The sequence below is a fragment of the Boleophthalmus pectinirostris genome, unplaced genomic scaffold (assembly GCF_026225935.1).
Source record: "Boleophthalmus pectinirostris isolate CB_2022bp ecotype Guang Dong unplaced genomic scaffold, ASM2622593v1 HiC_scaffold_20, whole genome shotgun sequence".
In the NCBI taxonomy this organism is placed as follows: Eukaryota; Metazoa; Chordata; class Actinopteri; order Gobiiformes; family Gobiidae; genus Boleophthalmus; species Boleophthalmus pectinirostris.
The window spans coordinates 32,942,397-32,956,359 of record NW_026571153.1 but is presented as its reverse complement, the minus strand read 5'-3'; the positions used below and the strand labels follow the sequence as shown (position 1 = coordinate 32,956,359).

At 41.0% G+C, this 13,963-nt stretch overlaps 2 protein-coding genes across 3 annotated transcripts in view; one reads left to right on the top strand and one right to left on the bottom strand.

The window, feature by feature from the left end:
- Positions 1–3,708: 3,708 nt before the first annotated feature.
- LOC129409858 (uncharacterized) lies at positions 3,709–8,281 on the bottom strand. Of its 2 annotated transcripts, none has more exons than XM_055156716.1 (4): positions 8,256–8,281; positions 4,778–4,831; positions 4,504–4,702; positions 3,709–4,262 (listed from the first exon to the last, which is right to left on the bottom strand). In XM_055156716.1, exons 3-4 carry the CDS (start codon positions 4,692–4,694, stop codon positions 3,800–3,802), a joined length of 654 nt encoding a protein of 217 aa, XP_055012691.1. In that variant the 5' UTR covers positions 4,695–4,702; positions 4,778–4,831; positions 8,256–8,281; the 3' UTR covers positions 3,709–3,799. The 2 variants fall into 2 exon arrangements, with proteins under 2 accessions (XP_055012691.1, XP_055012692.1); XM_055156717.1 differs by lacking the exon at positions 8,256–8,281 and adding an exon at positions 5,682–5,731.
- A 2,794-nt stretch (positions 8,282–11,075) lies between these two features.
- The window catches only part of si:dkey-183c6.8 (protein O-GlcNAcase), a 28,644-nt gene continuing 25,756 nt past the window's right edge, over positions 11,076–13,963 (top strand). Inside the window, exons 1-2 of the mRNA XM_055156252.1 lie at positions 11,076–11,581; positions 13,067–13,135. Coding sequence (XP_055012227.1) covers positions 11,076–11,581; positions 13,067–13,135 — 575 coding nt within the window. The remainder of the gene's footprint in view (positions 11,582–13,066; positions 13,136–13,963) is intronic.

The window sequence follows — 13,963 nt, the reverse complement described above, 5'->3', positions numbered from 1 at the left end:
AGAAGATGTAGACAAGTGGCCATACTTGAAAAATTTTAAGCTCCACGACATTAATGCTGAAGTTGAATTGCTTATTGGTACTGATGCAGCCAAAGTGATGGAGCCGTGGGAGCTAATCAACAGCCAGGGGGGATGGGCCCTATGCTGTTCGGACCCGAGTTGGATGGGTCATTAATGGTCCACTTCGTGGTGAGGGCAAAGGCAAGATTGGCTTTTCTGCTGTCACTGCAAATAGAATCTCTGTGGAACATCTTGAGAACATGCTGGTTCAACAATACAATCATGATTTCAATGAAAAAACATCACAAGAGCAAAAGGAAATGTCCAGGGAAGAAATTAAGTTTATGAATATAATGAACAGTTGTGCAGCACTGATTAATGGACATTACTGTGTAGATCTGCCGTTTAAAGAGCCAAATGTCAATTTACCACAGAACCGCTGTATTGCAGAGCAACGTCTTCAAAGTCTGAAAAGGAAGTTTGACAAAAATGAATCCTTCAGAGCAGAGTACATTTCTTTTGTTGAGGACATGATTTGTAATGGATATGCTGAACTGGTACCTGATGATCTGCTGATGGACAATGAGGGGACAGTGTGGTATATTCCACATCATGGTGTTCATCACCCCAGAAAAAACAAGTTGAGAGTTGTCTTTGATTGTGCTGTGACCTATAAGGGGACTTCACTTAACAGTCAGCTTCTGCAGGGGCCTGATCTGACAAACTCTGTGGTGGGAGTTCTTCTGTGCTTCAGACAAGAGCATATAGCTCTCATGGCAGATATCCAGGCCATGTACCATCAGGTCTACGTCCCAGAGCAACAGAGAAATGTCTTGCGCTTCCTCTGGTGGCCTAAAGGTGACACTACATTGCCTCCAAAAGAATATCGCATGAAAGTTCACTTGTTTGGAGCTGTGCAAATTATGCTCTAAGAAGAACAGCAGAAGACAATGCTCCTCACTTTCCACCTGAAGTTGTTGCCACAGTGAAACATAATTTTTATGTGGATGATTGTCTAAAATCTCTGCCCACAGAAGGAGAAGCTATAAAAATGGTTCAAGATTTGACAGCTCTCTGCAGTAAAGGCGGATTCAAACTTTCAAAGTGGGTCAGCAATAGCCGTGCAGTGCTGCACACAGTTTCAGCCAGTAACAAAGCAAAAGAAATACTAGAAATGGATTTGGATGGAGATGAGCTCCCAGTGGAGCGAGCACTGGGGCTCCAGTGGTGCACTGAAAGTGACACATTTAAGTTCAAATCATCACTTCAAGAACAGCCACACACAAGAAGAGGAATATTGTCAGTGGTGAGCTCACTGCATGATCCTTTGGGTTTTCTTGCCCCATTCACAATCACTGCCAAGCTGCTCCTGCAAGAGCTCTGCAGAAGAAATCTGGGCTGGGATGATGCTGTGCACCCCCACTTTTCTAAACAGTGGTCTGACTGGCTGCAAGATCTAAAGAGAATAGCAGTGTTCAGAGTCGATCGGTGCATTAAGTCTAAAGATTTCAGTCCTGTTACAATGCAGCTCCACCATTTCTCTGATGCCAGCCAGGTGGGATATGGCACAGTGTCATATTTACTACTCCAAAGTGTCCATCATGTCCACCTCTCATTCCTCCTGGGAAAGGCCAGAGTTGCTCCTCTCAAGCAGACCACCATCCCTCGTCTGGAGCTCACAGCTGCTGTCCTCGCTGTTCATATTGATCAAATGCTACAAAGAGAGTTACATCTTGAGTTGGAGAAATCAGTTTTTTGGACCGACAGTACCACAGTCCTGAAATGCATCAGTAATGAAACCAAGAGATTTCACACCTTTGTCGCAAACAGAGTCTCGCTCATCAGAGATCATACTCATGTTGATCAGTGGAGGTATGTGAGCACTAAAGAAAACCCAGCGGATGAGGCTTCACGAGGAATGAGAGCCGAAGACTTCATGGAGCACAGCAGATGGATCAGAGGGCCTCAGTTTCTGTTGGATCCTAAATACAATTTGCCAAAGTTGGATTTACACAGTGAGCCTATTTCTGCTGATGACCCTGAAGTAAAAAAGGATGTAACAGTCAGTGCTGTCGTGGAGGAGAACAGTCCCACCAGTTACCTCATCTCCTACTCTTCATCCTGGGTGAAGTTGAGGCAAAATGTGGCTTGGTTTATAAAGTTGAAGGAGCTCCTCAAAGTGCTGTCAAAGAAAAGAGAGGAGTTTTCACAGTCAGAAAATGATAAAACCACTAAAGAGCAGAATGTAGCACAAAAAATGCAGCAGTTCAAAGGCACAGTAAAAGGACAATATTTAACATGTGCAGATCAAGACCAAAACCAGTGAGTTGGAGAGACCAGTGACCAAGCTCTGTCTGCTGCTGGAAGCGGCTATGGACTCAAATTAAACTCAAACCTCTGTCTGTCTCTATTCTGCATCCTATGCTCTGTCTATCATGTTCTCTTGCAGGTTTATCAGAAGAAAGAAGAAAAAAAAATTCAGCTAAGGCTAATGCATCACACATATCTAATACTGATACCGTATTAGAACAGCTCCTAGTTCAATTGAGTGGTAATTGTGATTTAATGCACAATTAGGGGCCGGAGTGTAGGAGCTATTTGCTTATTTTGTTGATTCTAAAATTTGTTTATTATTTTTGTTTGTTAGTTAGCTTACTAATTTAGTTTTGTTAATTTGTATAATATATTTTTTGCTATGATAATATTATTCTTGCTAATTTCTTAGTTTAAATTGGTATTATTTACGTTAGCACCTCCTTTTTGTTTTTGGTTTAATTCGGGTCACCTAGGGGATAAAAGAGGGTGGTACACGTAGACCAGAGTGACCTGGGGCCTATGGTTTTTTACCAGTCACGAGGAGAGGCAGCAGGAGTCGCCTTAAACATGTTTTCCTTGTTGTTTGCCCAAACTGGAAATAAACCTTGGAAAATCATCTTTTGTCATGGACATTGATTTGTACTGCGTAAACCACATACCCATGGTGCCCAAAGGTGATTATTTGAGTTATGTTTAGTTCTGAGTTTGCCCACGCTTTTGTTTGTTACTTTTATTTGACAAATAGTCACTTCACTTATAATGACAAATAAATACATCTAAACTAATAGTTGAATACTGTCTGTCTAATAATATCTGTGTATCTCTATATACTATCTATGTAAAAGGTTTCTGTGTGCGTCACGCCCTCTGGCATGTCCAAGTTGATCTTTCAACTGATTAACTGGAAATAATTATGTTTATTATGGAGTTGTAATATTCTTATAATCAACAGTATGACTGTTGTCACTGAAGATGCTGCATAAGTCCTACATAAACATTGTGTTGTATGGGAATAGTTTTAGTAGCCTTATATTTTCACTCTACTAACACTGTAAGATTTTGTATTATTAGTATTAGTATTTCAATAGTTGTTTATCTTGATTTGGAGTACATGTGTGTCCTGTGGTTGCTTTGCTTTGTAACACTGGAATTTGTTACCTTATGCTAAAAAGTCAAACTGAGCTCTTGGTGCTTATACTCCTCTCTCTCACCCACAAGGTGAGCATTTGATTTTAGTACCATTTAATTCATCTGAATCATTTAAGAAAACTTTGATTTCACTCAACATTTAATGTAATACAAAGGTTCTTTGTTTGTCAGTCATGGAAAAAACACAACAGAACAAAACATGACAGAACAAAATGTATGCTTCAAGCTTTTGTGATTCCAAAGAAAACTTATGGCCAGACACAGTATTCATGTTTTCAAGAATACCAAAATTATTATTCTCATTATTTAAACAGCTTCTCTATAGGTTCTATCTTTAAGTGGAATTAATCTGGGCCTTGGTACGTACAGGTCCGTGCAAATTCCTGCTTTCAGCACTGACTTCAATTTTCATGACAGCATCGCCAGAGTTGGACATGGTGGCTTTAATAGTAAGAAGGTCATTCTCAGATGTGACAGAGGAGCCTTTAGCTTTAGCTCTCACAAACCCTTCCTCTTCATTTTTGAACATGCGCTTAAACAGGTGTTTGTCACACTCTGTGTTACTGTCAACAAAGCCTATGGCAAACACAATGGAGTGGAGGTTGAGGTCATAGGGCACCTTGAAGAGAGCGGCCACCTTCCCCACACACTGCTGCTGGTCGTACAGGTCATATGAGAACACTGCCCCTGTCCCTCGCATCGATCTAGGGGACTTTGTGAAGAGCCCCTTTCCAGAACAAGAGGGTTTGATGGTGATATTTAAGGGTTCTTTACAGATTCCCGTATCAGTGTGCACTCTGGAACACAACACATTTTCACTTACACAGACATATGTATGGGTCTTATAATGTTCCCTCTTCTCATTTGCTTTATGTTTCAATTTTATATTAAAATTCACAGAAATTAATAAAATAACAAATCTGCACCACAGGCATTTCTATATAAAAAAAATTAAATAATACAAAACAAAACAAAATATGTGCTACTGAAAAGATGAAGAAATGATCAGAATGGATTTAATAGGGAGCTGTGTCTTACCTTGGGTTGCACAGGATATAAGTTGAACACTCATTCTGGATTTGAACAGAGCATTGTCGATTTGGGAGAGCTTTAGAAAGCAACCCGCCAGCTGTAGAGCTTATATCCACAACATTTTCTACTATGTCCACTACATCAGCGACATCCCCCAACACATCAGTCACATCAGGCTGCTCTTCTTCTTCTGCCATATTGGTGTCTACCAAACATAAAAACAGTGAAGCTATAGTCTCAAGGCACAACTCAACCACAAGCAAACAGTGTGTACACGTACCCGACCTGATCTGTCCAGGACCTGACTCTGTCCACTATCACACAGTCAGATGAGCTTTATAAGATAAAGAAAACATCATCATCATCAAGGTTCAAAGGTCTTGATCCTTCTTGATTATAATTCTGGGAAATGTCTTGGAGTTTATCTTTTATTTTATGTTTGTCTTGGTTATGTTGCCATAGTGAGCAAAAAGAGCTGATGAAATACATACATACATACGTACATACATACGTACATACATACATACATACATACATACATACATACATACATACATACGTACATACATACATACAGTACATACATACATACGTACATACATACATACATACATACACAGTACATACGTACATACATACATACATACATACATACATACATACACACATAGTACATACATACATACGTACATACATACATGTACATACATACATACATACATACACACATAGTACATACGTACATACATACGTACATACATACATACATACATAGTACATACATACATACATACATACATACATACACATAGTACATACATACATACATACATACATACGTACATACATACATACATGTACATACATACATACATACATACGTACATACATACATACATACATACACATACATACATACATACATACATACACATACATACATACATACACATAGTACATACGTACATACATACATACATACATACATACATACGTACATACATACATGTACATACATACATACGTACATACATACATACATACATACATACATACATACATACATACATACATACATACATACATACATACATACATACATACATACATACATACATACATACATAGTACATACATATGTACGTACGTGCCTTTGTGAAGCCGGGGCAGGAGTTCATACTCACTGAGCAGTGGCAGTTTGGGGGGAGGTGGTTGTCTTATGCTTGATGTCCTGCAGGTTGTGTTTAGCTCTAGTTTGGTCTATTTTCCTGAGTTGAGTTCTTTTAGGCTTCTCTCCACTTGAAGGTGCATTGTGTAACTTTTTTGGTGGAGGGTCCGTCAAATGCTTTTCTTCATGTAGATGTTATTGCTTTGTCTGGAATGTTTCACAGTATGGCATTTAACCTTTCTATTATCATGGAGACCAAACCAGACCAAGTTACAGGTCAGATCTGTAGAGAGGCAACCCTTAGCTATAAAAGCTATAAAATCTTTGAACTACAAAACCACATGTAATTGAATAATATAAGGTAAAGCTGTTTATGGTCATACTGTGGAACATTCCAGGCAGAGCAATGACATCTTCATAGAAACAAGCAGGTGACGGACTGGGTGCCCAACCAGGAAGTTACATAGTTACAAGTTACATACTTCGCACTCTAAACATGAAAAGACCCTTGTATTTAAAGGTAGAATCTCTGTTTGCCCTTTATAGTAATGTGTTCTGTGTAGCTGTCCCGCTTTAGTTTATGTCCCAGACTGTACCTTTGTATTCGTAGTACTTTTACGCCACCTACTTTCTTTTCATCTGTTCGTTTTTAGAAGAGATACTCTGCCTTCTCTCTAAGCTAATAATAGTTTGAATAACTAAGATTTCAAACAGGATTTAAAAAGGACAGCAAAATGGACTTTTCAGAGCTCTCAACCATCTTATTATATAGTTTCCTTCTCATCGACCCTCTGAAGTTGTATTTAGAGTGAGGTCTGTCGCCTTTTCCAATATCAATTCATTACGACACGTCTCTATTTAGATGGGCCAGTTTTCCAAATGTTTTGGTATCCCTATTCCGACACGTACATTTTTTTTTTTTGGAGAGTTGTCATAGTCTACCCAGGTGGGTCTCTCACAGTTTTTTTTATCAGTTCTGTAGCGGTGCGGTGGAGTGTCCAAATTGCAATGTGTAGCCAAGCTTGGCTAACAGCCACCTAGATGGAATTGATTTGGCCAAAAGAAATGGCTTTGCGGCCTGTCAGTAGCTAACATCAAGGCTCATGCCATGCTTTTGTTAACTAACTTGTTAACTTGGTTGCTTTCATTGTCACCGAAGAGGGTCTGATCACATTCTAACATCATTCTGTTTATGTACATTTAACATGACGCTGGTACTGCTCGAACTGTACAAATAAATCACAGGTGTCAAACATATGGCCCGGGGGCCAGATCCGGCCCTCCAAGACCTTTAATGTGGCCCTTGGGTGATTTTCTACTAAAATATCTTAATTATATTTTCTATTAAAATATTGGTCATTTTCTGCGGTGCTGAGCACAGAAGCGTCTCCAGCGTCTCTGTATGTGGCCCCTCCCACCAGAGCAGCACAAATGAAGACTTGTCTCTTTCCAAACGCTCTTAAAGGACGATCGTTTTGACTGTTGACCGTGACACCCTCATCAGAAAAATGTCCAACATGAGAAAAGTGGAGCCGAGTGCAGGATTTTCCAAGATAAATGGACTTATTCTTATTTACATACAAGTTCATGTTAAAACATTGTGTTGAAATTGAATTTTTCTTAAAGTTTCAGGTTGTTCATAATATAATATTATAATAAGAAAGAGTTCATCATTTAAAAAATATTTCTGTAATAGATTTGCATTTCTCTGCACAAATATTTGAATTTATTGTTATTTTTGAGGTTTATATGACATGAGTTTTCTGATCCGGCCCCTTTGGGATCAAAGTCGGTTGGATACGGCCCCCGAACCAAAATGAGTTTGACACCCCTGAAATATGATGATACTTATGGATATAACCTCAAGTGAAACACACGTGTTGCCGCTTTGCTTCGACCATAGACAGACAGACACAAAACTTTTTCTGACTGGTTGATTACACGCTACAGGAAAGCCCATTAGAGATTTTTTGTTGCACATTTGGAACGCCCATGCTGCAGATCGACTCTCCTCGAAATAGGTGTTTTTGAGCTGCGACAGTGTCATCTCATTGAGCTGGCGCAATTAACTTGATCATTTGGTTATTTATTTAGGCTATATGGTGTTCTCCACAGATAGCATATGTGCCGTTTTATTAGATATTTTCCCGAAGGCTGGCCTATGCTCTTTTTTAAAATGCATGACTGTTTCTCACGGTGATCAGTTAGGACATTTTCCCATTGTCTGATATCCGATGGTGTTTTGCACCGGCCCAAGCATCTTATGATATATGGGAGCGCAAAGTATAATAGGCAATCACATTATATTGTACAATATAATATTATTCATGATGGAAAAGCGGAATGTTTGAAAAATAGTAAAGTGCCGCTACACCAACAATGGAAAAAAAAAAAGCCGAAGTAGTGCGACAGTGTCACGGGTTCGTCCGAAATAAATGTAAAAATGATGGCTCAGTCAAAAAACTTCACTTAAGTGGGTTTTTATTCGCACCACAGCTCCAAGTGCAGAGTGAAATATTTACAGTGACAAAAAAAAAAAATGAGGTGGTAGACAGAAGTATTTACAAACATATGTACAATAATCACTTACAGTTGCAGCACCCACGTAGTCAGGCCAAATACCCACTGCAAATGACTGGAGCTCCCTCCTTTATACCCCCTTAGCCCCTCCCCCCGGGCTAACCAATTAACGAAAATGGGGTTTTAAGGAATTAACATAAGCAAAATTGTATTGAGGAACACAAATCAACTTGGAAATAAACATAATAAAAATAACTTAAAGAACCCCTCATAAGGTTAACATAAGTTTCATTAAACAACTTCAAAAACCCACAAATGACCCCAAATAGACCACAATGGTCGAGTCCACGATCACATGTCCCCCTGGAGCGCGCCACTATGCGCTATTTAAAGCACAACCAGGAAGTGCCTCGGTTTGGCCCTAAACTCAAGAACGGCGCGGAGGCTGCTGCAGGTTGGAAAGCAGCGTCGGCGTCGAGTGTGCAGCTCGAACGCACGAGCCGGGAAACCGTTCAGATGTTGAGGAAAAACAGGACCGCGAGACACACGAGCGGTCCTGCATAAACCAGTCTATCGGAGCTTAGCTCCGCAAAACGGGGAGGGAAGGAAGCGTCGTGCGTGCTCTTTGGCCAGATGCAGACGCGCCAGTCGGGAGATGACGGGGCAACACAGACGCTCCGTCACAGACAGTTAGACGTGAATGTCTAAATAGAGGCATGTCACAATAGCAGCATGTAACCATTTGGAGTGATTCGTGCATGTTTGAGTCATCTTTATTCTCCTGTATTCAAGATGTCATTTCCCTGATCAACCCCCGTTTTACTGCCTCCACTGCTCTGTACTTACTTCCTACTCCTATTTTATTTTTGGATTTGGTGATGTGCGTAGGACTCAGCATTGTCACATAACTATTTTGGCACAAATGAAAACAAATCTGCTTCTCGCTAGTGTGATTTGAGCTATCCACAGTTCGGAGCCCCAATGTGCGGTGCTTTGTTGTGATGATGTTTACGGCGACGTCAGCTCCCATTGGACACCGCAGTTTACTAGAAATAATCTTTAAATAATCCCCACTTTCTGAAATCTTGAGCTATCCATTTTTGTCAGTATCTTAACACATACATATTCCCTGCTGCCAGAAACCTCAGTGTCATTTTTGACTGTCAACTTCCACCTTCACAACAAAAAAGTTGCCCAATCCTCTTTTCTCCATCTTTGCACAATTAGCAAAATCAAAACGATCCCGCCCTGATCTTGAAAAAGTCATCCACGTGCTCATCTTCTCTCGTCTAAACTATTGTATCTCCTTCCTCTCTGGCGTCAACTCCAAATCCATCTCCCACCTCCGACTGGTTCAGCTCGGCTCCTCACTGGGTTTAACAGACATCAACACATGACCCTGTTTTACTTCTCTGGCTGCCTGTGTGCTTTAGAATCGATTTGAAGATTTTACTGATCACTTTTAAAGCTCCTTTAGGTCTTGCACCAAGTTACATTTCAAAACTTTTAACCCCGTCCGAGCCTCCCGCAACTGTTCCAAAGTCCGGACTCCGGACGAGGGTGATGGAGCCTTTTCAGTCCGGGCTCCTTGGCTTTGGAACGACCTGCCTGAGGAGATACGGCTCACACCATCACTGTCTTCTTTTTAATCACTTCCTAAGACTAATTTTTATTGGTTGGCCTTCCTTTAACTGGTTTTAGCTTGATTTTTACTCCTTATTACTTTTTATTCTATTTCTTTTTATTTATTTATTATATTTAATTTAATTGCTTACCATAGGTGTGACATTTTTATGCTTTTTGTTTTGTTCTTTGTGATTTGTACAGCACCTTGTTTTTGTTTTTGTATTTATTTATTAAAGGGACAATGCATATTAAAAGACTAAATAATGTAGCAGACAAACATGTAATTGTAAATATGCAGGACTGTAGCCAAAGCTAATTTCCATCCTTAGTCCTCTAAAAGTGCTTTATAAATAAAGATTTATTATTATTATCTGCACAGATATAACAAATAATACACTACTCTTTGCTATAGTCCTCAGTTTCTATAGAAAATGTCAGTGACTGTACACTACATGTAATGCAGTGCATTAAACCAAGCCTTCACATAGCCCTGGTTCACTCTCTGACCTACTTGTACTGGAAACACAAAGGAGCGGAGGGAGGCTTGAGATGGTCCAGACTAAAAATAGCCCCGAGATGGAGAGTGGTGCAGATGAGTTGTGTTTGCAGAGCCCAGGAGGTGTGGCCGCTCCAGCACTGCAATCAGGCCTGCAAAAAAAGAACACATTCACTTAAACACTCATTATTTTAGCTTTCAGACATGTTATAATTATTGTTCCCTCATCAAAAACATACCTGGACTTTTCGTACTGCTGTGTGCTTACATTTACAAGTCTGGGCATGTTCATCATTGTGTAGTTTAATTGTTTTCCCCTTGGTAATTCCGTCTGCTGCCAGTAGCTGTCAACGAAGCATTTCTTAACACCAAATTCCATTTGAACAACTGGTTACATGCGGCCATTCAAATATACTGCCACTCCGACATTGACATCTAATTGTCGAACTAGTCGCAATTCCATTTTTCGTCAAACGCCCTTGCACTTTTTTTTCCCTTGTTCAGAGTGGCAGCACTTAAGTTTTGTTTTTCAATATTCCGCCATTCCGACACGCAAGGTAATTATTAAGTTGTGGCAGTGCTCTTTTTGGGACAATATTTTCATGGACTGGTGGCATAGGGGAGGAGATGCAGTGTGTGCTACGTATGGGAGGAGATGCGGTCCGCACAGCATGGTCCAGATTTTTGTACTATTTTAGTTCTGGTTTAGTCCTGTTTAGTCCCGGAGCATGGGAAGAAGCACAGCCCATGCAGCGTACGCGAGAAGACATGGTCCACGTGGCGTATAGAAGACATGGCCCATACGACGAGAAGTGGTCCACGCAGTGTGCGCAAGATGACACTGCCCACACAGCGTACGCAAGAAGACGGGAATGGGAAGAAAAACGGTTCACTTTGCAAACAGACGGAGGCATGGTTCACGGGGCGTACGGGAGGAGGAGCGGTCTACGTGGCGTACGGGAGGAGGAGCGGTCCACGTGGCGTACGGGAGGAGGTGCGGTCCACGTGGAGTACGGGAGGAGGTGCGGTCCACGTGGAGTACGGGAGGAGGTGCGGTCCACGTGGAGTACGGGAGGAGGTGCGGTCCACGTGGAGTACGGGAGGAGGTGCGGTCCACGTGGAGTACGGGAGGAGGTGCGGTCCACGTGGAGTACGGGAGGAGGTGCGGTCCACGTGGAGTACGGGAGGAGGTGCGGTCCACGTGGAGTACGGGAGGAGGTGCGGTCCACGTGGAGTACGGGAGGAGGTGCGGTCCACGTGGCGTACAGGAGGAGGTGTGGTCCACGTGTCATATACAAGACAAAAAGGTGACACTCCGAACTATGAGTAATTTATCAGAATGGTGACATAAAAGGTGTAGAAATGAAGGGTTGTTGGAATGACTGAATATTGGGGCTGGAGTCTGTCGGAGTGGCAGTATGTTGGAATAAGTGTTATACCCCTGACCAAGTATAGTGTGATTACAAGTGAAGAAATAAACCACTTACATAGCAACAAGTCCACAAACACAGATATTTATTGATGCACTTTTGATACACTTTTTACACAATTTCTATTTCAATCTATTTAAATTACTAATTTACTTCTTATCAAAACAGATGCACTTACTAAACTTTTGCAGCCAACATTTCGTTAACAACCAGCTAGCTTCTTCTGGGCTTTGTGTCAATGATTATGGCTACCTCGGGAATATCTTATTTTTGGACATCTAAAGATTTGCTCCAATGAATCTATTTCTTCACTTTGTATTTTGAGCCACGGATTAAACCTTGGTTTTCTTCTTCTTTGCCACCATCACTGTATTGCTGCTTCTGCCTCAAACTTTTCAAGATCAAGTAGACCTCCATCAATGGGTTTTTGAATCATTCGTGTTGTTCCTGTAGTCAAATACAGAAAGCATGTGCAGTTAGAGTGAGTTTCTGAAGAACATGTGGGCATATTTGACACCCCTGACTTGAAAAAAAAAATCATGAAAAGTCTACTCATTAGTACTGACGCTCATGTTTCAGACATTTTTGTAGAACTCTGCAAGTGTTACAAGCATTTCCTTTATTTCATTTTGCCTGAATAATTTTTTCCTGAACACCGTTATTTCCACACTATTAAGCGCACTAGATTATATGGCACACTGTCATAGAGTGGTGTATTTTCAAACTTTTTTCACAAATAAATCGCACCGGACTTTAAACGAAACATTACAGTTGGATGGGTCAGTTGAACTTTGTTTGGTGCGTTTACGGTGACTCTGGGCTTTGTTCAGTTGTGGCGTGTAGGGAGGGTGTTGTCTGGGGCCGCTGGACTGTTGCCGTGTTTGCAGTGACTCAGTTGTTCAGTTGTGTCTAGAAGTAGCACATTACACTCGCTTTTTCCGTTTGTTTCTAATTTCCGTTCCTCGTCCGCGTGGAGTAATGAGTGTGTCTGTGGGTGTGTTTCGCTGTGCAGTCGCTGTCTGCTCCGTGTGTGTTTACGTGCGCTGCGGGTGGTGTGGCTTTGTAGTTTACTGGGACACCCGAGTGGATTCATGTATAGGGTGCTCTGGATTGTGGGGTGTGCAGTCATTTTTTGATGGGGTTGGAGGCTTAAGAGCGCGCCCAATAGCCCGGAAAATACGGTAGCTTTAGATTAGCGCATAGACTAGTATACACTCATGGACCACTGTGGAACCACAATCATTTAATGTTGACAATCGCATTCATTGGTGTTTGAAATTGTGTTATTGTGAAAACACAGGCCCATAGAGATGAAGCCCCCTGACTGTGTTCCCTCCTCTGTGCAGGTTTCTATGGCCGGCCCTGGTCCATGGATCAGCGGAGGGTTCTCTTCCAGTGGTAAGTTTGCCTCCACAGTGAGAATGTACCCGGGTACAAGGGGTAGAGCTGTCAGTTTGGACCATCCGATGATGTTTTACATGTATGTCTATTGTGGAATATTCAGCCGCTACTATGGTGGTACAATTCACACATTAGCAAACACAACCAAAAAGTTTTAAGACAGTCTGAAAACTCAAGAAAAGAATTCCAAAATCGATTTTAAGTTGCACTATGTAAGTTTTTGGTTGGGGGTCCGTCACCTTTTTTCAATGTGTATGTCTTTGCTCTGCCTGAAATGTTCCACAATATGGCTTTAAACAGCTCTATCTTACATTTATTCAATTGCAGATGGTTGTATAACTCAAAAATACCTCAAAAAAATATTCTGGTTTGGTCTCCATGAAGATAGAACGGTATAATGCCATACTGTGAAACATTCCAGACAAAGCAATAACGTCAATAACATGAAGAAAACTACACAATGCACCTTTAAACAATGCATTTTCAGGAGCCTGTGATCAATACAAGCATTCATGGTCCTGTTTAGGTTTGATTTTCAACAAGAAAGTGAGAGTGACTAACTGAAAAACTGTTGGATAATACTAACTAGCATGGGACTGTAACTGAAACATGTCTCTACACATTACACATTAACAGCACAAATCAGCTTACCTGTATTTCCAACCAAGTCAATTCTTTATGGTCAGACTGGCCACGTTTACATGTTTTTAATTTCGATTTAATTATTCTGAATCAAATGGTTCGGAATAAAAATATTGTCCTTCGAGTTTACATGGAAATAATAATTCAGAATTGAGGTTTACATGGACATCTGGGGGTCGGGAA